This window comes from Motacilla alba, chromosome 4, assembly GCF_015832195.1.
Source record: "Motacilla alba alba isolate MOTALB_02 chromosome 4, Motacilla_alba_V1.0_pri, whole genome shotgun sequence".
Classification (NCBI taxonomy): Eukaryota; Metazoa; Chordata; class Aves; order Passeriformes; family Motacillidae; genus Motacilla; species Motacilla alba.
This window is the reverse complement of record NC_052019.1, coordinates 6,548,395-6,576,028: the sequence shown is the minus strand read 5'-3', so window position 1 is coordinate 6,576,028 and position 27,634 is coordinate 6,548,395. Positions and strand designations below refer to the sequence as shown.

The window sequence follows — 27,634 nt, the reverse complement described above, 5'->3', positions numbered from 1 at the left end:
GGTCTGTGTACAATCAGAAAAGGAAAAAGAGCAAGCATATGAATCCCTTCACGAAGTAGCGTAGAGAATACCAAACTGCAGTATTAATAACCTCCTGTTATTGAATCCTCCATCTGTTCATCATGCCAACTTATCCTCACTTAGAGCACTCCCCTTGTCATAATATTTTGCGCCACACTCCCCTCCCTCCCCGAAGCAGCAGTTCCAGTTTGGATCTAAACATTTGCCCAGTCATGTAACCCCACCGAGGACATGGTCTCAGTGCCTGGATCTGTTTATGTCTCTCTATTAAAAAATGCAACTGAATTCCTAATTTCATTTTTGATTTTTTCCTTTTCCTCTAGTAATTTCTTTTTTTCTGGAGATTTTCATATGCATATTGGTATTCACAGATATTTCTCTTGTGGTTTAAGTGTGTTTGACCCCCTAATGTTCATTCTTGATACTCTGCCACATGGCAACTGAAGCAGTGAGGGAGAAAAAAAATAATTATTTTCTCCTTAGAGCTTTGATATGTATGTGTTTTTATATTTTGCTAACATCTATAAATGGCAATAAAGTGGTTAGCCACTTTAAAGTGATTAAACCCAAATTTATTTATACAAACCCCACATGAGGCGCTTGGCTAGATGCTGCCCTAGTGATGCACAGTGAGAATTTAGGGAAGCTGTTCTTTGAGGGATGTCTGAGACGTCTGTGCTGAGCCACAAAAGGCTTTCCCAGGAATACAGGAGGAAAATGAAGATAAATCAGAGGCTGCATAAACTTGTCCTGGGAGTTACCTCCCAATCCCGGTGGATAATCCCATGAAAGGGACACACTACCTGGGAAATGATGAGGGAAAACAAGTTATTAGGGAGCTGGAGCCAAGCTGCTGAAGGCTGCCTGTATGCTAAAATCCTTGAGTTGTGCCCGGAACGGATTCCTGAAATCCACACAACTCGGAGGCTGAAACCACCCTTCATAACCTCTGGGTTCAAATATTCCCCTCACAGGCAAACCAACTCCCAGAAAACCCCGGGGAAAAATCTACAGCCCTGTCCGTTCTCCTAGTGAATTGCTCTTGTTTGCTGCCCAGGAGTCTCTGTCTTTATCCGAGAGGGTCCGGGTCCCTGAGGGATGCCGGGGCCGTTTGCTGACAGGAAACGATCGTTTTATTTCTGGAAAAACCCAGAGAAGGGATGTTCGCTGCCGGGCTGGGCTGGGCTGTGGGTGGGGACGGACGAGCGAACAACCGCGGCTCCGCTTCCCGCCCGCGACTGGGAAGGAGGAAGGGGCAGCTGTGCCAGGAGAGCGAAAGTTTCTGGGAGGGCTGGAGCGGAGCTCCGGGCGCTCGGGAGAGAAAAGCCGCGGGGCAGGAGGCGACGGGGCCATGGCGGCCGCCGCTCCCTCACCGCGCCCGGGCGGGGCCGCCGTCAGCCGACCCAGCGGCCGCGGGGGCGCCGCCGCCACTTTGGTTTGCGTCGGCCGCCGCCGCCGCTGTTCGGGCGGGGAGGGCATGGCGGGCGCGGCGTGACCCCGAGGGACCGCGGCCACGTGGGCGCGATGGGAGCGTTCCCAAGGGGAAGAACTCGGCCTTGGATTCATTGACTTTGGGCAAATCGCTGCTCTTTTCCTAAGAGCTGCCCCCCGCTCGCAGCGGTGCCGACCTTGCGGAGACCGCGGGGTTAGTCCTGGGGCTCTTCAGGGCGCATCAGGGGAGCTGCAGAAGGCACTGACCCTCACCGGGGACAAACTTCGAGCGTTATGGCTTTATTTGTTTTCATTCCTGTTAGTTCGTGAGGGAAAAGCCTTAGCCAGATCACAAATACAGCAAAACGCCAGACGTGCTGATGTTTTTGGGACGCCAGGAAAGGGCAGAAAGTGATGGGCAGAAGTTCCACCTGAACATGCGGGGGAACTTCTTTCCTGTGCCGTGACTGCACACGGGATACATTGTCCAGAGAGGGTGTGGAGTCTCCCTCCCTGGACATGTTCCGGACCCGTCTGGATGCGATCCTGAGCCACGCGCTCTGGGAAAACCTCGTTTGACCAGGGAGGTTGGACTCGATGACCCGCTGAGGTCCCTTCCAAAATGACCCATTCCGTGACTCTGTGAACGCTGTGTGAACGCAGCCGGCGTTAACTTTGCCGAAGTTTGAACAGAACAGAACAAAACAAAGCAGTGGCGACATCGCGTCCCAGGGCAGGTCCCGGTTTCGCTGCGCGCGGCCGAGCCAGCCTCGCCCGCCCCGCTGTCTCGTTCTTGTCGGCGCCCGCCTAGAACCAGGAGATCGAGCCTGGGGGGCGCGGCGGCGGCGGCGGCGGCAGCGGCCGCTCCCCCCCACGCCCCCCCTCCGCCCCACCCCGCCCCTCCCTCCCGCGGGGGCGGGCGGGCGCGCGTGCGCGCGGCGGCGGCGGGGACGCGCCCGGCGGCGGGGGCGCGCACCGAGGCGCCGCTCAGTTCGGGGGCGCCCACGGAGCGGCCGCCATATGCCGCGGCTGCCGCGGCGGCTCCGAGCGGCGCTGCCCCCCGGCATCCTCCTCGTCCTCACCGTCCTCCTCCACCCCGCGGCGGGCGCGGACGGAGCGCGGCGCCTCCATGGGAAGTTCGCACCTCCTGAACAAGGGCTTGCCTCTAGGTAACCATCCGGCCTGCTCGCCGCGGTGCGGGGCGGGCGGGGAGCGGAGCGGGGCGGAGGCGGGGGGGACACACACGAGCGGCCGCCGCCGCCGCGCTTTGTGTGCCCGTCACCGCCGCTCCGGGCCCCGCCGCCGGCTGCGGGGCTGCCCTGGCGGCCGCGGCGCCGGCGCAACTTTGCCCGGCGGCTGCTTTTTGAGGTTGGGTGAAAGCATAAAGGGAAATAAAAACGAGAGGCGGAGGGGCGGGGGGTGCGAGTCGTCCCGAAGTAGCAAACTCAGAAGGGCGCTGAAGCTGCGCCCCGGGGGGGTTTGGGGTGTTGGGTCCCCCGGGGGAGCTTTGGGGTGTCCGGTTCCTCCTCTCGCTGGTGGGGTGAGCGGTGCCGGCTCCGGGCTGCGGGAAAGCTGGGCCGGTGTTTGGATAAACAGGAAGTTTAAAAGCGGCGTTTTATTGCTGTAAAAAAGTGCTTAAGGCCTGGCTGGTGGGATGGTTTTGGCAGAGCTGCGGAAGGGTTGTGTGTGAGAGGTAAGGCTCTTCACCCTAAATCTCAATTTCTCTGTTTCTTTCTTTCCCTTTTATTTATTATTTTTTTTAAGCATGCATTTTTGGTGTTGTTTTTAAGGTAACGTGAATAATATGCGCAGGGTGATGCCTCCAGAATTGCTGGGCATAAATTGTCATGTTAATCTGAGGATGATTTTTTTTCCTGCCCCCAGACATAAGGAGACAGAATGTCGATTCTGTTTATAAACATTATCATTTTGTAAGCAAATGTTACCAAAAGAAGGCTGCAAAGCATAAAATAAGCCTGTTTACAGTGTAGATATGAGTCAGACTGCTATGCTGCTTTGTTTTCCTCTAAAAATTAAATTCAAAAGTCAGGAGTTAAGTCATAGAACCAAGCTGGACAGAATAATGGTAGAAAATATTGTTAGCAGTGCTGATTTTGGAAATTTCACGTGTTGTAACTTAAATTGAACAATTTCACAGTGCCTTCTATTTTAGTAAGCGTTGTCCTTATGAGGAAGAATGTTTGCTTTTAGGCCACGTTAGAGCAGCTAAAGATAATCATCCCTTTAGCCTCATTGAAAATAATGAGGCCTAATAAACTGAAGTGAGTGTGTACTTTCTTTTCCAGTGAATTAAAATCAACTGTCATATTTGCGATGTGTGTACGTGTTTCAAGAGCATTGCACTGATTCCTCCTCCAGGGTCTTAAAAGATGTAAATATTCTTACTTAGTATTCGAGCCCCTTGGCAAATAGCCTGATGCCCTTATTAAAATATTTTAAATCTCATTATTCTGTCCCACTAGGACGGGAGCAAGAAAATACTAAGAAAGAATAAAACGTTCTTTAATAATTTCTTATTGAGATTGCATTAAATAATACTTTGAAAATCTGTTTCTTTCATAAATAAGAAGGGTTAAAAAGCTGAGTATAAATTAGACTGCCAGCAGAAAGATAATTGTCCAGTGCATCTCTTTGTTCTGTGCTCTTATCTGTTTTATCTATTTTTAGCTGTGCGTTGGTGAAGCAGGCATGTAAAATTAGCAGCCCAAACTGCTAACTTTAGTGTCTTTCATAATGTTGCTCTTTATTGACCCCCAAAGGCAGCAAGATTTCAATATTGGAATTCCTTAATGTTTGACTGATAGCATCCTCTTCAGTTTATTATTATGTCAGCCATCCCCAGAGTGGGGTAGTGACAAAATATTTTGCCCATTGGCAATTCACTGCTGTATTTCAAACCTAAAGGAAACAAACAAGCCTCTGCCCCCACCCTGTCTCTTTTCCAGCCTGGACAAGAAATGGGTGTTTATGGGGTGACTGCAATTCATAAACAGAGGAGAGAAAGTGGGAGAGTTCAATTCTTCCCTCATTTTTGTCACTGTTAACATAGAATAATACTTGGGACGTGAATTTAGCTTCCCTGTGTTTGTTTGAGGGTGTAAATTGATGCAGAGTCAGTGGTGTGTTCTCTGTCCTTCTGTGAACACCCCCCCATACCCCCCCAAATAACAGAGATTCAGTTTTTCTCCATCAGAGATTGTGTTATTTTGTTACTGAACTGGCAAATAAAATAGTAAAAATCCCGAGAACTGCTGTAGTCATGCTCAGTAGAGGAGTTTACTCAATGAAACTGCTATTTTGAAATGAAACTCCTCCAGTCACCTTTGTGAATTTTGCAGTTGACTGTTGTCATGTGTAGTTAAGGAATAGCTGGAGCACGCAGCTTCCGAGCACGCCGTGCACTACATGTAGAAACGTAAATATTGTATATGCTGTGATACTTTGTCATCCTGTGGAGTTCTGATAGCATGATAAAACAAATTACAGGTGCCCGTATGCTTGTCAGCTTGGTTACCTCTTGACTTGTCCTTCTGTATCATAAAGATAAAATAGTGTCTGCCCTTTGTTAGAAATGTGGGATCCTTCAGTTTATTAATCTCTCTGTTTCTGAGAGCTATTGTTTTATTTGCCGTGTACACAGAGTGGGTTGCAGCTCTTAGCCAAAAGTGTGATCCGAGAGATTAGGATTGGGCTGCACACTGTGAAGTGCTATCATACAGATTCAGTAGTGCACTTGCCAGCGTTTTGAAACATAAAGTCAGTCCCTTGTTATCAAATAAGAACATCTACTGCAGATCGCTGACTAAGCTGGGTCATTCCTTGTGGGGAGAAAACTGACATTCTCCCCAAGTACCTTGTTTTATGTAGATACTGTAAATATGAAAAAAAAAAAGTAAAAAAGCTTATTTTACTAGAAAGCAGTTTGAACAGCAGTGAGTATGTACAAAGGCACAGATTTTAACGTCTTTTTAAGCAAAGATGCTGAGAATCAGGGTGATCTTTAATTCTCTTATCTGAAATACAGCGCTATTTCACATAAGAGAATTAAAACTTGAAACTGTACTGATGTTTTGGGCTAAAAGTTCTTGTTGCCATTTTGCTTTGACTTATGTACCATGTATTTATAATAACTGTATTTCTTGAAGTTTATCTGGAGTACTTGGCTGCTCGTGTGTGAGACCTGCCTTTAAGAGTAGTAGTCAGGTTTTTGCCTCCCGAGCCAGCTGGGAACATTGATGAGGTGATACTCCAGCATGTGTCAAGCTTTCAAATCCCAGAGCAGTTGGCAGTGCAGCAGTGTAGCAGCCTCCTCTGAGGCTCCCTCACCTCCTGGCCCCATAATTATTTATTTAGTGTGAGAGTAGAGATGAAGTTACACTTTTAATACATGTCCTAAAGTTTAAGGTGAGGATAAAAGTTGTAGTACAGAGCCCTTTAGCCTTAGTTCCTCAGCTGCACATGCTTTCTCGCTCCCAGACAGAGAAGCAGTGGATTTACAGCTCAGGAAAATAAATTCCCAGCTGTAGTTTTGGGTCTCTTTCCCCCTATTGCCTCAAGAGCAAAGATGATGATTCATTTTAGTCTATGAATTGATCAGGAAAGCATGCGTTGCAGATAAATCTAAAATTAACATTTCCTGCTGAAATGTAACCCTTTGCTCCCTCACCAGTATTCCTCTGGGAGAACTGGAGAAGTGCTTCCAGTTGTGGTGTAGGATCTCTGAGCTGTGATTAGGATCACAGGATCTTTGCCAGTGCACAGTAATCCTCAGCCCATCTCCCCAAGTGATTAACGTGATCAGGAGTGTTTGGGGGGAATCTGGCAGCGTCCAAGTGTTGGCTGTCTGAAACTGCTGTGTGACCTTGTGTGGTGGTGCTGTGAGGAGGGGGAATGGAGTAAGAATCCCAAATCGTTCATTACACGAAAATGTGCTGAGAGGCCCCACATGAGACTCAGTTCTGGTGCTTTTGGGGCCCTTCGGTGTTCAGCTTTGGTTTGGTGGTTGAAGTGGGTAAAAAACTTCAGATTGTTTTTGAACGTGACCAGAGACCTCTCTGGTTCCTCGAGGAACAGGAGGCAGTCCCTGGGCTCCTCTAATTTGTGCCACCCAGTAGCTGCAATGTGTGGTGTGTCAGGATGGGAGGATCTGGCTGGATTCCCCAGCCCCACCCGCAGGCTCTGCCTGCTGAAATAGCCCCGGGCTGCATGCCTGCCTTAACCTGGGTCCTTACCCCTATGGGTGTTCCAGCAGTAATGAAATTCAAATTAAAAAAAATTACAAGGTAAAATTAAACACCAAATTTAAAAAAAACTGCTCAAAAAAACCTTTCCTGAAAAACATCTGTGCCATAGATGAATAGGTTAATTGTTTTCTGATGTGCAAAACAAAGTGTTTATGTTTGCTATAGCAGAATGAGAAATTAATTTTTGAGGAAGATTATAATTAGCTTGTTCTCTCTTCTGGAATATTTTTGTCACTTCATTTCAAACATATCATGTTTCCTATATTATTATTCTATTTACTAATTATCCAGTTTGTTTCTAATCAACATAATTAAAAATTGACATTGTTTGATTTTAAATTTTTTTTCTTTGAACTAAGTGTAGCTAATACAATAGCATGTTTCATGCTGGTATTTATTCTGGATCACTGTTACTTTTCATTGCATTTTCGTCTTCTTTTTTATACCTGCCTTTTTCAAGGGGCTTTTAGAGGAACTTCTTTGCAGTATACCTTCCAGGGTAGTCAGCCAGAAGGGATCCTCTGCAGAAAGCAGAAAAAGCTGGCCCTGGGGACTGGGGGCAATTGTTCAGCTAATTCTGAAGTTGAGGTATTAATAGAAAGCTTTCATTTCTGTTGCATATGAAGCCTTTGTTGTTTCAGTATTAAAGCACGAGGCAATGCGATTATATAATTTTGCTTTACGTGAGGTATTTCAAGGCATATTTTAATAGTTCTATTTACAGGTCAGTGGATGTCCCTTATCTGTGCCTAAACCACCCTTCAGCGAGTTGTGTCACCAGCAGCAAAGTTACATAAGTCTGCAGTGAAAGTTGTTCACGCTTTCTGCCTGTGTGCCAGAGCTCACCACGTTACCCCTCCTCTCCTTTTGGTCTATTTAGGGGAGCTCTGATGCCAACTCACAAAAAAAAACAAAAAAAAAGGAAGGAAGCAGGGAAACATTTCTTACTTGACTTGAGTCACAGTTCCAGATTTGTGTGCAGTCCAAACTCTGTATTGTTGGATGTGCTCTAATGGTCTTCCTGAACAGCACCAGTATTTTTTGATAGATTCCATCTTCTGCTGTGGGACACAGGCACGCCCTGTGATGAGAAGGGTGGGAGTTCTGTCCTGGCAGGATGTGCTGAAAGCTTTAATAGCAATGAATTCTCACACTGCCGTGCAGAACATGACAAGAGCACAACTTCTGCTGCCTTTCAGAGCAGGCGTTGCTTTGGCACCTTCTGTGCTTGGTTCACGCGTGACCTTCTGAGGCGAGAGAAGTGTCTGTAGTGGGGGAAGCCCCAGTGGGCAGCCCAGTGTTGTGCACGTTCACCTGAATGTGTCTGGGTTTGTGCAGAAGGGATGTAGGTCCTCACCCACAGCTTGTTGGACAGTCAGGGCAGGGTCTGACCACAGCAGATAATGATTTAGGAAAGCTGAGCTCTTGGGGCAGCAGAAGAGAGTGGTCCTGCTTTCAGTTTTGCTCATGGCAGAGCCTCTGGAAGTGGGGCTCGCTGCTGTTGCTGCTGCCATGTGGCAGATTGTTCTTCTCTCCCACCCTGCAAGCATGATCAATAGGAAAATTAGCCCGTGGCTGCCACGTGATGACAGCAGGAATGGCAAGTGGGAGTCTCCAAGGCTGTCCCGGCTGCATTCCCATCAAGCTGTGTTCCTGTCCTCTGGCAGGAGCGTGCACCGTGTGCCAGAAGCCCTGTGTGCCCGGCCAGGCAGAGCAATGGCCAGTGGGCTGTCCTGCAGCGTGCTCAGACAGTGCACTGGCCAGGCTGAGCTCAGAAAAGAGCCAGGAGAGAAGCAGCACTGCAGGGGATTTTCATCATCTGCTGCTACACATAGATTTTTTTCACTCTGCAAAATGTCATCATAGCACTTGGGTGAGTCAGAAGTTGGGAGAATGAGCCAGAAAGGAGCTGTACCAGGATGTGTGCTCTCCAGTTGGATTGGGCTGATGTGCAGGAGGGTTTGTAGGAAGAGAGAACTGCCCCAGGCAGCTCTTAGTCAGACTTGCAGTCAGCAAGAGGTGCTGCTGGGGGCTGACAGACGGTAATGACTGTGCCATTGATGCAGATGCCTGTACCTTTAATTTATAATTGCAAAGTTTCCACCAGCTTCTGTGGTATTTTTACCTGAATATGGATTTTCAGGATTAACCTTCTATTTTAAGCCAAACAATCCAAAATTGATGTTACTTTTTGCATATTTGCAGCACTCTCAATGCTGCAAGGAAAATGTATGGCTTAGCAGAAACAGTGGTGTGGAGCAGTTCATCAAAATTCCCAGATGAGTCAAATTTCATTAGATGGTTGCAGTCAGTTTGTCTCTTGCTGAGTGCGTAGCTTCAGTCTTTGCAGAGTCATGCAGGACAAAAGTGTTTAGCAGAGATAACCACAAGCCAGTCTCCAAACTCTTAAACTGATGCTTAAATATTTTTTCACTTTAATGTGTTGTACCAGATATGTTAAACTGTTTATTTTCAACCGGGTAATGAGCGTTTTCACATTTGTGGTCTACCAACCATCTTAATGTGTGTCTGGTGCTTCAGTGAACAGCATTAATGTGTATCACAGCCTTTCTCATGTCGTTGATTTTCCCATTCATATAATCAGGGTTACTGAGAAGTGGTCTTGAGTAATTCAGTATTGTATGTGTGTGTTCCCATGCTGACTGGAGCTGGGCAGCTAATTCCATGTTAACACGTTATTTTTTGACTAAGAAAGGTCATTAAGGTGCTGATCAAAGCCACTCCAGCATTTTAGGTTTTGTTTTGCATCCCCACCAAATTCTCTCTTGCATACCATGTCTGCATACTGTCTATGCTGGTTGTAGTTTTTTCCCAGCCTATCCTGTGGCAGGGTTATTGTCTTTCATTTCTGCTACCAGCAGAAAGTCTTGTTCCTTTTGGTTGGCTTGTTTTAGCTTTCGGGATCCTTTAAGATAAAAAGTATGCAATATCAATTTTTCGTACCTCCATAAACTAGTTACTTGCACCTAAAGGACTTACTACCTTCACCCTCAATCAAGATATGGCAGTGAATACTGCAGTTTCTTTATCCCATGAATTCTGTCAAATTTTCATTAATTTTTTTCAGCTTCTGCAAGACTCCCCATGCTGATTTGAATTGTGTTGAATTTGCAGAGTTCTCAATATGGAGTCTTCTCTTGTTACCCTAAAACTCAAGTGGCTTCCTTCATCTGCCCTGCCTGAGATCCGTGGTCAGCAGTTTAGCTACCACAGCCCTGCTCCTTTGTGAACTCTAAACTCAGCACCACCAGGCAGCACATTTTTATTTTTTAGTTTTATGAGAGAAGCAGGGTCTAAAATGACCTTTTATCTATGTAGAACTCGATGTATTTTAGCCACGCCAGTCTAGATAAAAAGAATGTCTTGCATTTTTTAAAAGCTTGTGGGAGGAGGCCCACAATAGAGGCTCCATTGTGCTGTTAGTACTGAGCGTACAGGAAATCACAAATTAGCTATGACGAGAGTATTGCAGGGGAGTTTTAAGTTTACTTAATTCCTATAGCATTGTGTGGTTTTGAAAGGTTTCACAATACATTGCCTTTTGGGTCTGGTTATGTATGTTGTTTGTATTTGGTCGACTTCTGTTCAAGGCTTTCTCTTACCGTGTCTTTGTTCAAAAGATCTTGTGTTTTGAATCCTTGAATCCAGATGATTTTCCTTCTTACTGTAAATAGAGAGGTGTGTAAGTACTCTTGGCATTTGTCTCGTGACCACCCTGCAGCCATCTAAAATCTAAAACCAGCATAGTGTCTTCAGCAGTGAGAACCATCTCCTTAAAGGAAGAAATAGAAAAGGTTTTTAGTAGGAATTAGGAGAACAGCAAGCTGCAGGCACAACTTTCCCTGTCTGAACAGATTTGGATCCTGCAGGACATTGAATTATTCAGCTTCTGGTTGGTATTGATGGGAGTTGGAGTGACTCACAAATCCAAAGGATTCTGGCTGCATCCTGAGCACTAAACCTGAGTTATTGCAGGATAACGCTTCTACCAAAATGTTGTTCAAAGATTGGTTTGTTTCCTTACTTGCACTTGAGGAACGAGTTCTGCCACTCAGTTGAAAGACTCAGGATTATGGGAACTCTCCAAAATCATGAGTCTTATTTTCTTAGTCCTCTGAATTAAGAAAGTACAAAAGAGTGTCTTGCATGGAGCCAGTAATTGAGAACTTGTGAATGTTGCAGTTTTGCATTGATTTTCATAACTTTGCTACCATCTTCCATCTGAACTGTTTTTTAAGTCTGTTAAATTCTGTTAGTGATTTTTCTGAGCTTTGTGGCTTTGTTTAAAAAAAGTGCATTAAAAAAAAATCTGTTAACAAATACAGAAATAGAAACTATTTTCTTAGACCCACAGTCAGGGGAAAAAAAGGAAAGAAATTGAAAATGAAATTTGGGGTTTTTTTACCGCCCTGGGGATATTCTCTCATAGAAATGATGAATATTCTGAAGTATTTACACAATTCCAGCAGCTATTGAAGTGCCCTAAAGATTTATTGGCAGAAGGGGATTTTTGTTTTTTTTTTGTGCAGGAAAAAAATGAGGCGAAATCATCTACTTATCTCTGTTTTTCAAAGAGAATTAATAAAAGTTAGGTTTCATTTTAGAAGACTAATTCAAAAAAGAATATTAAACAGTGGTTGTTTTTATAAATAGTAAATAACCTCACCTGTTACATCTAAGATGTCTTTGATCACAGGAGTACATAGTGAAAAAAGTGAATAAGCCATATAATACCTGGGAAACGGCTTGCATCTACTTAAGTATGATTTGAAATCAAGTTAGTTAAGGTAGTGCAAGCCTGTTTGAACTCTTTTTTTAAGTAAGTAAAGTGGTACTAAGTGTACTAAGCTTATTTCACATTTGCATTAAGATATTTAGAAATCAGGAAAACCAAATTACTTTGTACTTTGCAGTGACATTGTTAGGCATGTGTGTTCTAGTTTTGAAGCACACGAGCATAAATACATCTGCTTTGTGTGGGATTTGTGCCTCTCTTTAAAAGGAACATCACTGGAGGACCTGTGTTAGGAATTTAATGTCCTGCATGAGAACTGAATCACCTTCCTAAAGTTCTTTGTTTGTTTGTTTGGGGTGGTTTTTGGTTGGTTTTTTGGTTGTTTTCTTTGTTGTAGAAGAAGTTTTGGTTAATAAAAATCTTAGTTGACTACTAAAGTCAAGTGCAGGTACTGACTGTCAGGGCAAATGTGATCTAATTATTGCTAGGGGAATCGGAAGAGAGAGGGGAGCAGAGATGTCAGTGGTAGCAGATGTCCCAAGTTGCTGTGGAATGGCCCAGATGCTCATGGTGGTTCTGTCACATTTGTGAGAAGCCTCAGAAGTGACCTGGGATAATTCACTTAATTTTATTGTGCCTATCCCACCCTGCATTCTGTGGATGCAATTGATGGTGACTTTACCTGTGGGAAAGCACTCTGGGATCTGTTGGAAATGGTACCAAATTAGAGTAAGATTCTTTAGTTAATGGTGCTCTGAGTAGGCGCTTGGTCGATCTTTTTGTGTCTTGTTTTATCACACAGAAACTGTTTGGGAGGCAGTGAGCTTTCATTTGTGAACTGGCTTAAGGTAAATGCACTTACTAGAACACAACCTGTGGCTTGACTGAACACAATGCTGTGCAAAACTTTCCACTGTGACTGAAGGGCTTCCTTTCTCCAAATAAAAAAATGTAATTTCCACCATTAAAGTGCTTCCTCTTCAAAGAGCAAAAACCCCTCCTGTATATTTGAATGGGGAAGTTGTATTTTGCCAATTAGCTTGACAGGACACGCATGCAAATGAACCAGCAGAGCACTGGTGAGTGAGGAGGCTGCAGCTCCATGTGCTGTGCCCTGGAATGTGGGGATGGTGTGTCAGCGCTGAGTACCCTTGCTCCTGCTGGGGTGCAAAGCAGAGACATGATTGGGAGCTATTTTTACTTAACAGTTGAACTTTGGAAGAGAAGAAGTAAGGGATAATTTCTTTCAGTTTGAGTTTGCACATTATACGACTTATTAAAAACTTCAAGATGACTGTTAAGTAAAGACAGCTACTTGAAGTGCCAGATGGAAAAGAGCAAGAAAAATGCCTTCTGTTTAAAACAGAAAGGGGATTTCTGCTCATTTTGTGTTGGGGTCTTCTCAAGTCCACAGTTACTGTGCTTTGGTTCTCTCCAGTTCCATTTAATATTCTTATTGATGACCTGGGTGAGGGGATTGAGGGCACTCTTTGCCAGTCCTCAGATGACACTGAGTTGGGTGTGAGTGTTGACCTGCTGGAGGACACGAGGGATCTGGGCAGGATGGATCAGTGAGTCTGAGGTTCAGGAAGGTCAGGTCCTGTCCTTGGGTCACACCAACCCCATGCAGCTCCAGGCTGGGGGCAGAGTGGGTGGAAAGTGTCCAGTGGGAAAGGACCTGGGAGTTCTCATCAAGAGTGGCTGAACATGGGCCACAAGTTGCCAGGTGGCCAAGAAGGGCAGTGGCATCCTGGGCTGTATCAGCAGTAGTGTGGCCAGCAGGACCAGGGCACTGATTGTCCCTCTTTACTCAATGCTGTTGAGGCCACACCTTGAATCCTGTGTTTCTGTGGGCCCGTCAGTACAAAAAATACTTTAAAGTGCTGAAGTGTGTCCAGTTGTTTATCCTGGAGGAAAGGAGGCTGAGATGAGACCTTACTTACCTTTACACCTACCTTATAGGGTTTAGACTGGATATTAGGAAAAAATTCTTCACAGAAAGGATTGTCAAGCATTTAAACAGGCTGCCCAGGGCAGTGATAGAGGCGCTGTCCTTGGAAATAATTAAAAGACCTGTGGATGTGGCACTTGGGACATTGTTCAGTGATGGCCTTGGCAGTGTCAGGTTGCACTTCATGATTTTGGAGGTATTTTTCAGTCTAAATGATTCTATGGCTCTTCCGTGTTGCAGTTTCTGTCGCGGGTCCCTTGCAGATATGAGATGCATAGCAAGATGCACTTCTCTCTTGTTACCTGTATGACAGAATGCAGGGTTCAAACAACATCTTGGTCACACTTTGCCGGCTCAACTTCACAGCATCGGGCTGCATTCCTGAAATTGGGATGGCACATTTTTTTAGTTCCTGCTCTCATTGTCCAGCAAGTGCTCTTATGGACATTGCAAACATTTCTGCTATTCTAGAAACGTACCTGCTTTCAGCAAAGCTGCTGTGGTTTGAGGAATACAGTACTGGCTGTTTGGTTTGGCTGTGAAGCCCCTCAATTCCTTTTGCACAGCAGTCCATCATCTTACTATGACCATTTTATATGGATTTAGTTCAAGGCCTATGTTAGTTTATACATAACTTGGAGTAATTGTAAAATGTGAAAAATGTCAAGTATTTTTCAGTTGACTAAAATTTTAAAAGGGTGTTTTTTCTGCCAGCATCTGGAAGTTAGCCAGGTAAAAGCTAACATTCCCACAATACCTTTTCTGTGGGATAATGGGCAAGTTCAGGGCAGCATTCTTTCTTTCAGTTATATAAACAGACAGTGCTGGCCAAGGCTAAGAAGTGCTGCCGAACATGAAATTGTTGCTGTTTGCCCTTCCAGTTGTTGCTCTGTTGAAAATGATTTATTTTTTTCTTTATGTCATTATTGTTTTTCTCTTCATATTTAAATAACATGGAGTCTTCTGCTCTGTTGCCTTTTAAGATCTTGCCCAAGGCAGTGCTGTGTGAAAAATCCGTGCACTCTGTGGATGATTTCATCTATGGTAGTGAAACGATGTCATCAGTAGAAAACTGACTTTCAGAAAGCTCCAAAAAATAAAAAGGTATTTGTAGAACAGAAGAGATTCTTTGACAATAGATAAAAAGAGGTGGAGGTTTGAGAAGCTGAACTGACCTTTCATCTTACTCAGCTTTGTCACTCCTAGTCCTTCCAAAACATAGCAGGAATTAATTGGCAGGGAAGCGTGGAGCAGGGAGTGCAGGTACTGTCAGCCAGCCACAGCACAGGCAGCTTTCAGCTGCTGTTTTATAACTTCTGTAATATTATGCATTGATAGGGATTTATTAAAATACATTTTTCCCTGTTGGAATTCATATCTTTGTACTTTAGGAGTTTCTGAAGAGTTGGCATGCCGCAGAGGTAATTGTGACGTCCCTGACTCTACCTGTGAAGTTTTATCAGTTGGGAATAGTCCGTGTCTTGGGCCTGTGTGTAGATTTTTATTTTCTTTTATTTTCTTTCTTTTTTTTCCTTTTTTTTCTTTCTTTTTTTTCTATAAGTATCCCACACAGGAATTTAGTGTATAAGCCTAAAAGCAGTAGTTTATACATGAAGCGAGATGCAGAAACCCTGGCCCCTCCACACAGCTGAATTGTCATTTTTCAGCTTGTACAAGAACTGCAGAAATGCAGTCAGTTGGATATGGCCAGCCTTAGGGAAAGTTTGGAGGGAAAGTTTGGAGAAACGTAGTGAGACCTAAAAAAATTCAGGGATGCCAAATGCTTACTGTATAGTTTTCTGAGCTGTGATGGGAGCATGGGTTGTATTAAAAAAATCTTGGTGACTTGAAAACTTTTCAGCTTAGATCTTTTCTACTAGAATGCATATATTTATTACCCTTAAAGGGCAAAGCTTTTCCTAGAAAAATCAATGCCTGTTTAAAAGGGCAGCAAGCAACTGTCACATCTAAAAATTCAGTTCTTAGTAAATTCTGAATAGACACAAGAAAAAAGTCTGAAGCCCTTAATCTTTCATGCTATCTGGATAAGCTGGAACATGGCTGTATAATTATTTTCTTTCATCCACTGATGTCATTGAAGTCCCTACACAGACTGAGGCTCGTAAATGAAACTAAAGATCATTTTCTGTGAACTTTGCATTTTTCCATGCAGTGTTTACGCCCATTGTCATGTAACAACCTCTGCTCACATAAATATGAAGTCAGTTGGGTGGATACAAGCACTTGTAATTTTCTGTTCTCTGCTTATGCAGAAAGCGACAAAACACTAAAATTCAAATGGACTGAAATGCATTAGTGGTGGTGTTTCCAACTTCCAGTTCTGTAACCATAATTTTTATCTGTTTTAAACCTCTAATGACTTTCAATATGTTTTTAAGTGCTAAATAGGAAGAAAAGCACTGTTGCTTGATAAAATAAAGACGTACTAAGAAACGGCAATTTATTGTCCTGTCTTCAGTTTGTATTCATTTAGAACACAGGGTTTATGGACCTTTTAGTTGGGGTTATTTATTTCTTGAGGTTTAAAGAACGTCTACTCAAACTGCTGGTTTTATTGCATGTAAATGTCAGTATCTTGGAACTGGCTATATTTAGATCAGTAGCATTTTTGTCAATTCAGTATTTCTAAGTTTTCTTGCTTGAATTTGAAGTCTAGTTTGTCCCTGTAGAAATGGACATGTGTGGACTGTATAGCCCATGATTTTATTTATGAACTTTATGAAATTCCTTGTTTGCTGTAATACTGTTAATGGTAGCACAGTTTCATCAGCTGTGAAGCTGAATTTTGCTCATACACATAGAAAAATTTAATTACATCAGGTAAATATGTGCACATGGCCATGTGAGCTGCTCGTGTGCAGATACATATCTGCTCATTTCTCATGTTCCTGATTTTGCAATGAACTCTCGGGTAGCAGCAGCCTCACTCTGCAGCCAGCTCTGCTGACTGACTGCAGGACCCCAGAACAAGTCTGTGAGTGAGGTGCAAAACAAGGCCTAAAGGACAGAAAATGAAAATCCTAATGAAAGATGTGCACTGAAAGGAACTTGGTGCTTTCATATGAAGCTTCCATTAGAGTTGTACAAATGTTCCCTCCTTTTTAATAGAAGTGTTCTGGATCCTGTTTTTCTTCACTAGAGACTGACAGCTTTTAGATGTATTGTAATGATGAAGTGCCATTAGCTGCACATCATTCATGTCTTAAATTGCAATTTAATTGTTGTGTTCTTTGCTATTCTTGTAAAATAGTTGGGTATGGTCAGAATCTTGATTTCCATCACTTCTGCTTGCTCTTTATTTTCTTGTTTAGTAGGTTATTCATTTTTTTGTTGAATTATGTGTCTTTCTGTTATCAGTTGGCATGGAAACAGGGCTCCTTTATAGGCCAGTTGCTTTTAGCATTAATTTGCAGGTACTTGTTTTTGAATGTGAAAATGGAAACTATTTATGTTCCTCATCATTCCCCATCATTAATACGTGCGTGCTTTCCAATGCAATGTAAATTATTTTGCCTTCTGTCTTACAGGGAAAAGTGTACTCTTAAAGGAAGAAAAAAGAAATACTGCATTATGTGCACTGTATTAGAAAAACAGTACCTCATATAAGGATTTTTATACATATAACTTGGCAGAATCAGTGAAACGAACTAAGTTGTTGTGTAAGTCTTTAAGCTCAGAAAGTACCAGAAACTTCTTAATAAGGCAAAATGACACCACCTAATTTTTGTTTCATTAATGTGTTTATTGACATTGCTCTGTATTTCTTTTTATTATTGGCAGAGTGCCCTGTTTGCTTTAAGAGTTTGCTGCATTTCACTGGGAAAAGGTTAGCGATTTGCTTTGATCAGTACTGACAAAAGTAAGGGAATAATTTCATTAATATTTTGTGATTTTAGTTAGTGGAGTTTGAAGTTCCTGAAATACCTCAGTACTGGCAAAAGTCACATTCTGGGCTTGTTTTATAGTTATTGGAGCAGTATCATGGTGCTGTGATGGTGACGTGCAGCAACTGCTGCTTGGAATAAAAACAGGTCTGTCTCACATCTTCACAGAGACTAGTTAGGCTATTATTGTTTGCTCACATTTGTAGAGATTTGGAACTCTATCCAAATAAATCCTGTTTTAACTATTGGCAGCCATCTAATTTAAGATCTGCTACAAGCAGTTGCAGAGTTTTTGTTTCCAGTGCAGTTGCTTTCAAGTTCTTTGGGATGAGATTTAATCTCATTCCTAACAGCTCCAGACCTTTGTCTGAAGAGCTTTGTACAGATTGGATATGCAGAATAAAAATAAGATTTGAGTTCATGTACTTTGGCTCATTCTTCTCCATCCTGTTCCAGGCTTCAGACACTTTGTTTCACTAACCATTTATTAGGGAGTGTGCAAAACAAATAAATTCAATTGGTACTGCTCATAACTCCATTTTACATGTTTAATAAACAATCAGTTCATCTGGCCTGTTTGGGTGTAGTTCTGAACTGCTTTTTCTTTATTCTCTAAGTCAAAGTACACACAGTTCCATTTCAGAGCCATAAGTCTGTGCAGCATTTAACAAATTTCAGTGAAAGCACTACAGACCTGCAGGTTAGAAATACTTTGTTCTTGCCACTTGTCCTATGTTACAAGTGTCATGGCATTACTCAGCATCCATATTGCTCACTCCCTCTGGACAGTTTAAAAAAATATAACTGTAAAACAAAGCAAACCAATCCCTCTAGGTGCAATCCCCATATTTTTGCATTTCATATTTTCTTTAGATAACCTTAGTGGAAAAGAAAGTTTGAACTTCATGTCAAACCCTTCTACCAAAACTGTTCTTGTAGTTACTTGCCAGTGGTTTTCTTGGAGGTTGAGAGAGTTGAGTACAGCAGAGGAGGGCTTTTTACAGCAGTTTACAGACCAGATTTTTCACTAATGATAATGCAGCTGTGAAAAGAAGTTTGACCCTGGGCCTTGATGCTTCCTGTGTGACAGTGTCTCATCATGCAGAGTAAAACCATTCCTTCCTCCCTTCAAGCCCCCACCCTCATCCTCTCAACGCATCTGTTGGTGGGTCCCACACCAGTCTTGGTGTACTGCAGAGTAACTGGTGACAGGATGTACTGAACCGATTTTTTCCCTCCCCATCCCTGCCTGCCATGCCTGATGGCACTCCTGGCCCAGGAAGGGATGCAGAGAACCACACTGAGGATAAAGCTCCCACTATTAATTCACTTAATCCCTATACTGAACTGTAATGTTTCTGGTGTAGATTGAACTCTTCTTTCATATTCTTTCTGGAACGAAGCTTTCAGTAACCAGCACAGCCTCTTACGTATTTTTCATTCTTTAACCAGATGTTGAGTGTGGCTGGTGTCCCTTCTGAAATTCATTTTATCCAGAGGTGGGTTGACTACTCCCTGAAATCAAAGGCTTCCCATATGGAGGAAAGCTCTCCCGTATTCTGCTGTGGGTCCTTGTCAGACCTCCCAGAGAATTAAGCTGCTAGTTACGTTGTCCTTTAAATATTTTTGACATAAAAGTTTAATTGTCTTTATGTGAACTATTTAACATAAGCTTTAAGGGGATGTATAGCTCTGATTAAATTGAGAATTTTATCTCAGCCTGAGGATCACATTTCACAATGTATTGTGATGGTGTAAACTTCATAAGGAAGTAAGGCTAATTCATTATGCAAAACAAAAAGAGCACAGGTGGAGTTTCTTCTTAAAGCATTAACTTCATTGACCAGCACCTGTTTAATCACTGGTTGAATGTACCTTATTCTAATCTGGTTTACAGTGCAGGTGAAATAAATGGCTCTCATCTGGACTACTCATGGATGTACAATTTCCATCACAAAGAGTTATTTTTCACATTTCATTTGTTATTCTCAGCACTTGTTTTTCATCTTCCTTTTGTAACTGGGTTGACAGTCGCGACCCAGAGGAACACAATGAATTAAAAGATTGATGAAAATGTTTTAAAAGCTACAGTTTCTTCTGAAATAATTGTTGTGCTGTCAAAATACCTGCTAAGCAAAAGGAGCGTGGCTGTAACCAAAGTTAGGGAGCAGAAGTAATAACTGCTGGTTTTTTACTTTTGCAGTGATATACCTGCACAAATTTGGTTTGCTTTATATCCAGAAAATAGGGAAAATAATGTGTTATGAAGACCTGTTACTCTGCCTCAATCCCAAGTTCAAGGATTCAAGCTTCATGTTCTTCTGTGATGTTCTGGAAAATGGTCACAATGGTTTCTTGGTTTCTGGGAGTTATCTGGTAGCTGTTGTATTGCACTGAGTAAGCTCTCAGCTGTCATTTTCTCCCAATTTTTCAGAAATCACAGTCAGTAGGAAGCAGTTAAACTTGTTTTCCAGCATCTTTCCCCATGCCTTGTCCACTTTCTGAACAACAGAAAGAGTTTCAAGTTTACTTTGCATGAACTCAGTGATGATTATCTTTGATAAAATTCAAAGTTATGTGTTTCCTGTTGGCTTGCAGAAATGGAGTGTTCCTGCAGCCTTTCAGCATGCTGCTGTTTATCCTGCTACTGACATCCCTCCTGTTTCTGGTTTCAAAAACCTAAAAAAATCAGAGTAAGGTTTCTTATTTTAGGATTTTTTTTTTCTACATCCGATCGAGTGGAAACCAGACCAATATAATTGCTTCTCCAACTGTTGTCAGTCTATATTTTGTTTCAGAAGAGGTCCATTTTTTGTAATTGTCTGTTTTTCACAAAGTGTGTCACTGCAGAAGTCTGAGGCTGTCACTGTGAGAGGGGGAGATGACATTTGTGTGATGCACAGATGTGCCGTGGGCAGATTTTGTAAATGTCTCTGCCTGCACATTGGCGGCCACACGAGCTGGAGCAAGTTTGTTTTTATGCTAAACCACACAGGCTAGAATAAAACTATGAACTGTCATGTTAACTGTATTTGCAGAGAAATGTAATAGTGAATGCATTTTCCAAAATACAAGCTCTCGATCACACCAAAAATACAGAATCAGAGAGAGAACGTGGCAAGAAATCCACGTCCAGAGTGATGAGTACCCTTTTGCCTTAAGATTCTCTGATTCTTAATAATGGATTCAATAATTCCTTTTATAATCCTTCCCCAGCTACTGATGGTTTTTAGCACTGATAAATGTTTTATGCAATTTACAGAGACAGAACATGATTTGTGCCCTGAAAAATTTATAATTATCTGCAAAGCATTTTAGTGCATGTGAACGAACCCTTTTCAAGTTGAAAATGGTTAAACTGTAGAGACTTAAAGAAACTATAAAGCCCAGTAAAAAAATGCAAATATAGGTCATTTTTGAACACTTCTGGCTTTTCACCATCAGAAAGATCTTTAAATGTTCAAAAACCTTCCCTAAACCCCTTCAGTATGTGGTATGTGTGGGAAGAAATATTTTGCTTCTCTCAACAAGTCATGGAAATAACTCCCAATTTGAACTGTTTTTCTGTGCAGCTTTAACTGTGATGTTGAGACCAGAGCCTTTGTAATTGAAACTCAAATTTCTACTTAAAGAACAGCTCGGTAGAACAGCTCTCTTACATCGTGTGCTTTGGTTATATTATGATTAAATGTAACATGATAACATAAACCCGGCTTTTGCCTTAAACTGCCTGTTTTATTTGGCACTTTGACTGTTGTTACTGGCTGCTTCTCAGTGAGCTTGTCATTTTTTATACATCCTGTTTGCTTACCTTCAAAATGAGTATCTTTTCAGAAAAAGCTATTTATTTAAGCTGCAGAGGACCTTGGATGGGAGGTGCACGATTTTGATTTCACTATACTCCAGATTTTCTCAGTTTTACTACTACACTGTGATCTAGTTTGTAATCATCATCAGCCGTTTTCTTAATATTGACAGAGAACAGCAGAGGTCAGGGGCTGTGGGAGGGACCAGAAAGGGAGAGAGAAAAAAGCTTTAAGAAGCCCTTTGCAAAGGTTCAGTGTTTGTCAGAGTTGCTTTGGTTTTCAGAAGAACGTAATGAAGTGTAACTGGAGGGATTTTATTATCCTTATTTACCAGAATCCTTACTACTGTGTTGAATTGTCCTGTTTTAATTATGCTCATCTTAGCAGTCTGGACTATGTATATGTGTGTATATATATGTATATTTGTTTTTTTAAGTTTTTAGCTCTCTGCCTTAAGGTTTCCAGCTTTCCTCCCTTCTTCCCATCCTTTAAACAAGTCACAGTATTTTGTTGTTGTTGTTTCACTATAAAGATTGCTGACATGCAGCATCATGATGTTCAGCTGAGAGGATAATGTATCACATTTGATGCTTTCCCAAAAAAAAAAAAAATAAAATTAAGGAGTTACAAAGAACTTGGCCAGTGTTCAATATGTAAAACATTTGCATACTGTTATTTTTAGTGTCATCTGAGGGTGTTCTACTGACCTTAAGAAAAAAAAAAAAAAACCTTTTGAAAATAATTTGGTTTTCCAAGGCCCACACTTGCTTATCTTCAGACTTTTTGATAAGGAAAATAAGGAGTGTCCCAGGTAATAGTTTAACGTTCTTGGGTCAAAGTACAGGTGTGCTGTTGGAGAAACTGCTTTTGGTGTTTGGGATCAGAATAAAGGAAGCCTTTGATGTTGGCTCCACTTGGATTATTTGGTTTCTTTCTCAGAGATACAGTCTTGTACAGCATTGAAAATCTGAGAAAAGCACAGAGTGTTGCCATTAGCACAGGCTACATTCAGAAATTTTACGTTGTAATAAATTCTTTGCAGTGTCTTTAAAACATAATGTGAAATTAATACTCTGAAAGCAGTTGTAATGACAAAGCTAAAAAGTGGTATTTTCTCTCAAAGAATATTTCCAGCTCAGGCAGTGGTTTTAAGCAAAACAAACAAAAACCTAAACCTGCTGGAATAAAATAACTTGCTATAAGAGTAACATTATTGGGTGAGAGGAAGAGAATTAGTTTTCTTCTTTTTTCCTTTATAGTTCAAATGCATATATCATGGGCACATCACGACTCATTCCTTGAGGGAATTCCATTTTAAATTAACACTACGTGGCTGTTGAACTTTTATCAAAACTGCAGCCGAGATGCTAGTTCTGATAACTTGATTTAAAATGGAAAGGTAGTGGTTGCATGCTTTCTAGTGAATACACAGGTAAAGGAGTGAGGATAAGAGCCGCTGATGCTCTTCATGTGCAGCACAACCCTCTTTTGCCAAGCTGGTCTAGTCTGGTGTTATTTATCCTCAGTATTGCTCTAAAAATCTCCAGTACCACTTCTTCCGTGGAAAGTGTTTTAGTAAGTCTTGGCATGATCTGTATTGTTACTGGAATGGCTCAGGGAGTTAATCATTCTGCTCCTAGTGCAATTGTTGAAACAGATTGTTTTTCCAGTTTCTGCCAGCAGAAATTTTCTGCCTTTTTTTTTTTTTTTTAAAGTCACACCCACCCACCAATAAAATTTATGGTCTGAAATATAAGCTCAGTTGTATTTTAAACCAGGGTTTGGGAGCTTGTTAGGGTGGGTTAACCTGCAGATGCCATAATCAGCCAACTCCATGGTCATTGTGCTGGGGGAAGAGGAAAGTGGAAGTATATTCTGATATATACCCAGCATAGGGTGCATTGTGGGAATGTCTGCAATGCAGGCTTGGTTCATGCCTTCAGCTCTGTATTTTGGAGAGTTTGGTTCATGCCTTCAGCTCTGTATTTTGGAAAAGCTGCCCCATCAGTAACTGGGAGATTGATATCCATAGTTGTGGGCCGACGTGGTTGCTGAGAGTTATAATTCTCAAGGTCATTGGGTCTTAATTTGTAGGTCCCATCCCCAAGTTCACTGCAGTGATTCCTGTAAGTGACCAAGCAGTTTGTTGTGGCTTTTCCCACAGTGTGTGTGGACAGGGACATTCCACTGTCACTGTAAAACCTGTGGGATAACTAACAGGAGCTGGCAGCCTTAGCCAGAATTCCTCAGAAGCTGAGATTGATGCGAGTGAACTCAACTAGGACAGCTCCACTGTTGCCAATTTATTTATCCTCCCCCTTCTTTCACTTATTACTTAATAAAGCTAAAAATATTTGAAACAGATAAATACTCACTGTGCACAGGCACTGAAATGTTTCACATCCAAGGAGAGCTCAGTCCTTAATAATGTTTTGCCTTTCTCTGGAGTTTGCTTTCATGTATCTGTTACTTGAAACCAGCACTGCTGCAGCACTGGTTTTTATGTGTGTTTTATTGCAGATACTTAGACTTTCTGTGTTTGGTACTTGATATAGTTGTTAATGAATATTTTCATTTGTTTTGCTTTTTAAATGGTGGTGGAAAATTAAAACATTTTACCATAGTGCTTGTTACTGCTTGTTTCTTTTACATTAAATAGGTGTGATTCATACTGTTTTCAGTCTTATTTTGAAAAGTATTAGTTAAGATTAGGCATATCTTTACAGCATACTCCAAATATGTAATTTGAGTAATTTTTTGACAGATGTGAAATACTTCCAGTCTTCACACTGATGTTTGAAGTACATGTGTAGTAATATAAAATATTGCCAGATTATTTTGTTTCTCCTTAACGGAGCATTATTTGTGATCAAAGGCTTTCAAGATGTGCCTTGTGGGATGTTTGTTTTTTTGTTCCCTGACAGGCACTTAGGATTTTGTGTGCACACTGACAGATATTAGACAAATAAGAGCCAAATTACTAGATTAAAAAAAACCCCACTGGTTAGGGATCTCTATTAAAAACCACAGCTAAACACCTGTCCTCATGATTGTCAGAATAATATCCTGAGAATGGCAAGTTTACTGGCTGTGTGAGTATGGAACAGTAATGAGGAATCATGATTCAGGTTCTAGTAACAGTAGGGGAATTTGGAATTTTCTAAACAGAAGTCATTGGCTTATTTTGTTTTGATTGTACCAAAAGGGAAAATCAAGCAAGAGAGTCTCAGATACTTTGTGCTGAGGCTGTTGTGTTGTCTGCTGGAGTGATTGCTTGGGTGCCCAGGCTCATTTCTCACAGGCAGTGAAATAATGAAGTGAAATGTGCAGAAATCTTACACTCATGGAGGGCTGTGGTCCGGGGTGTAATTACACAGTGGTGGTGTTGGGTGTATGTTTAGTGACAGGGAGTGAGCTGTGAGTGTCCTGCAGAGCTCTGGGTGCATTTCAACCTTCACAGTTAACAGGAGGATACAGCTGGGTGTGACTGCTCTGCACATCAGAGGGTCAACACAGCACAGGAAACCACTTGTATTTTTCTTGGTCTCCTGCAAATTAAAAAGAAAAGAAGGAAGATGACTTGTTCCTACTGAGTTCAGGTAAATAAAAAGCAAAGATACCAGCAGTATTCATCCACTGTGTGCTTCCAGTAAAGTCCCAGTGTGCTCAGCATTAACCTCTGAGCCCTGGGGACTTCCTCAGGGGCTGCACACGAGCTTTAAGTGCAGCTTATGCTCAGTTTGCTTTTGCATGTGTACTGGGAAGTCCATCTTGTTACTTTGAAAATCAGTTTGGGATTGTTCCTCTAAATTTTAATTAGCCTTGCAGTAAGTTCCTAAAATCTTAAGAAATATTGTTAGAAGCATTAAATGAGATGAGAAAAGGAGGAAATTAAATTTAATCTGCTGCATAATTCAGTCTTCTGAGAGTGGCTGTCACTTTTTTGTCCCTTGTTGGTGTTCTTTATTTTAAAAGTCTTCTCCCTTGTGCCTCACTCCAATCCTGCATCCCAAATCATAGGAAATTGCATCCTGCTCATCTTGAAGGCAGCAGCAAAAAGTGTTGGCTCAGATTCTGGTGGAATCATGAAATTTTTGTGTTGCATATTCAGCATATAAATATGCTGAATATCACAATACTTAAGGATGATAAATGTTCTTTTTTTTTCTTGCATCCATTTCACTGATCCTTGTACCTGAATTGTATTTTAAACTTCAAATTGACTGCTCTTAGAGTTTCACTCTACCTTGAATCTCAATATCTTGAACTTGAGTTCATGATGCACAGAACAATGAGCCTGCCAAAACAGTCCAAGATGTAAAAATGCATGATAGGTCAAAAACCTTAAAATATGTTTTTTAAGTATGGGGTTTCTAGGAATTTTAATAGTGGATATTGGCAAATGTAATTCATAACAGCTTCTGTGTTCATGTTATGAGGAGGATATTTTTTGTTTGTTTTGACAATTCATTCTTTCCTTGAATTAATATTAGCATTTATTTTTGAAAATAATGCAAATTTTGGTGAGGGTTTATGGTAAATAAGTGACAGCTCTCAGTGAATTTACACCTAGGTAAGAATATAAAATAAAGGTAAATGCCAAAGGGGTTAGTCTCATTATATGTGTGCAAGACTATAAATTAGTTGAATGTCCGACCTGTCATTTTCAGGTCTTGTTTTTGTAAATATTGATGAGATTTTTCAGTGGTTTGCATTTTGTTAAAAAAGTAAATCACTTTGATGTTTCACAGTGTATAAAGGAAGTTTTTTACCGCAAATTCTTTGAAAAGGATATTGTCTAGGGATTTTTCTTCCTTATTTAATCTTTGCACTTTTAAGAATCCTTAGTGACAGGAAAACTCTCTTGCCAGGCTGCTCTCCTCCATTTTATGTTCCTGTTGGTTTGTGATTATAGGGTTATTGATAAGTGTTGTGCTTTTTGGCATTGATGTATTTTTCAGAAAAAAGAATTGAAGCATTTGTTTTGAAAAAAGAAAAAGACATTTAAAGAATTACATGGACTTTGCAAACAGATTTAAGGAAATGAAAGGTAGGTCAAGTTTTGGGCCTACAAATCTGACAGTGTCCTTTACTTTTAACATTTGTACCTTATATGAGACACTCCTCAGCCTAATGATGTTAAGTTAATCAGCACTAGAAAAATGTGAAAATTGCATTGTTATTAATCTTGACAGCTTTGCATTGTAGTACATTTTCTGATGTCAGTAAACCATGGCAGCCTACTTTGAGATTTCTGGGATTTGGGCAAAATGATTACTTCAATTGCTGTCAGTTTGTACCATAAAAGGTTGTTTTATGAAAAGTTTGAAACACAGTTTAACAGCCTGGATTATGTCAGGGAGAGCTTTCTTACCCTGCAGTCCTGAATGTGCCTAATGGCATTGGCTTCTTCCCCCTTGGAGGGTAGCACAAACAATGCCCCTTTGTTCGAGGAGCAGGAGATGCAGGTTGGATTTGGGAGGGAGGAGGACACTACCCTGCTTAGGTAACTTCTTCCCAGTTTAAAAAAGTACATCTTGTGCTAAGGTTGGTCTGATCACTCCTCAGTCCCCATGCTCTCAAAGGTGTGGAGGTAAAATAATTCACGGCCCTTGCACTCCTGTTCTGGTTGCAAAGCTGCATGGTGAGCTCATTAATCCCCTTGTTTCTAGGACCCACAGTCAGTTGTGCACAAGGCTGGCCTCCTCTCAGGTTCTGCAGCTGAAAACTGGTTTTTCAATTCCCAAGTTTATTTCCATAAGAGCTGGACTAGAATAAGGTTTTGATAGGTTTTTTTTTCCAGGAGAGCTAGTCCAGACTGCAGCTGTGCAAAGGCACTGTGCTGTGAGCCACATGGTGAATAGCTGCTGCCTGAGGACAGCTGCTCTGTCTGTCTCTGCACCTTATACCTGGTATTAATTTAGAAAAATCCCAGCAGCCACTGGCACAGTAGCTGTTACTGGGATAAGAGCTTCCCCACCAGATTATTTCCACATGGGGGCAGGGCACAAACCCCAGACTAACAGCTGGATTAGAACTGTTGGGAAAGTGTTAGGTTTCTTCCTTAATACATTTAGATAACCTTAAGGGCCTGACTTACCCCCAGCAAAACCATCAAGTTCAGAGTTAAGGCTTCTCACTCCATCTCTGGTACCCACTGGAGTGCTTGGCCCTCCAGCAGGGGGATTTTGGAGGTCACACACTATGCCTGGATCCCTGCTCACCCAGGCAAAGCCTTGGCCATGTGAGTGGTGCCCACTGTTCCAGGTAGGTGTATTTACAATACACCTGCTGTCCTGAGCAAGGTGCCAGTGTGTCTTAACACTCCACTGGTTTCCCTGGAATGTTAATGGCCAGTGGCAGCACAGCAGGTGTGGTGGAAAGCCAGCAGCCATAGGGGGAAGGGTACAGATGCAGTGAGAAGCTTTAATTTTGAGTTTCCTGCCTTCTGTGAGCACGAGTCAGACCCTTAACGTTGTTTTAATGTATTGTTTGTGTTT

At 41.9% G+C, this 27,634-nt stretch overlaps 1 protein-coding gene across 10 annotated transcripts in view; it reads left to right on the top strand.

Moving 5' to 3' along the window:
- CTBP1 (C-terminal binding protein 1) overlaps positions 1 to 27,634 on the top strand; it is a 238,051-nt gene that overhangs the window by 169,687 nt on the left and 40,730 nt on the right. For 2 of the 10 annotated variants that reach the window (XM_038134199.1, XM_038134194.1), the window contains exon 1: positions 2,352 to 2,621. The exons of 4 other annotated variants lie outside the window; for them this stretch is intronic. Coding sequence is in view for 3 of the 6 variants with exons in the window: in XM_038134194.1 (XP_037990122.1) it covers positions 2,582 to 2,621 (40 nt within the window). In the remaining 3 variants the exon portion in view is untranslated. Of the gene's footprint in view, positions 1 to 2,332; positions 2,622 to 26,095; positions 26,185 to 27,634 lie in introns of those variants that run through there. 4 more of the 10 variants (XM_038134195.1, XM_038134196.1, XM_038134200.1 and 1 more) reach the window with 4 other exon arrangements.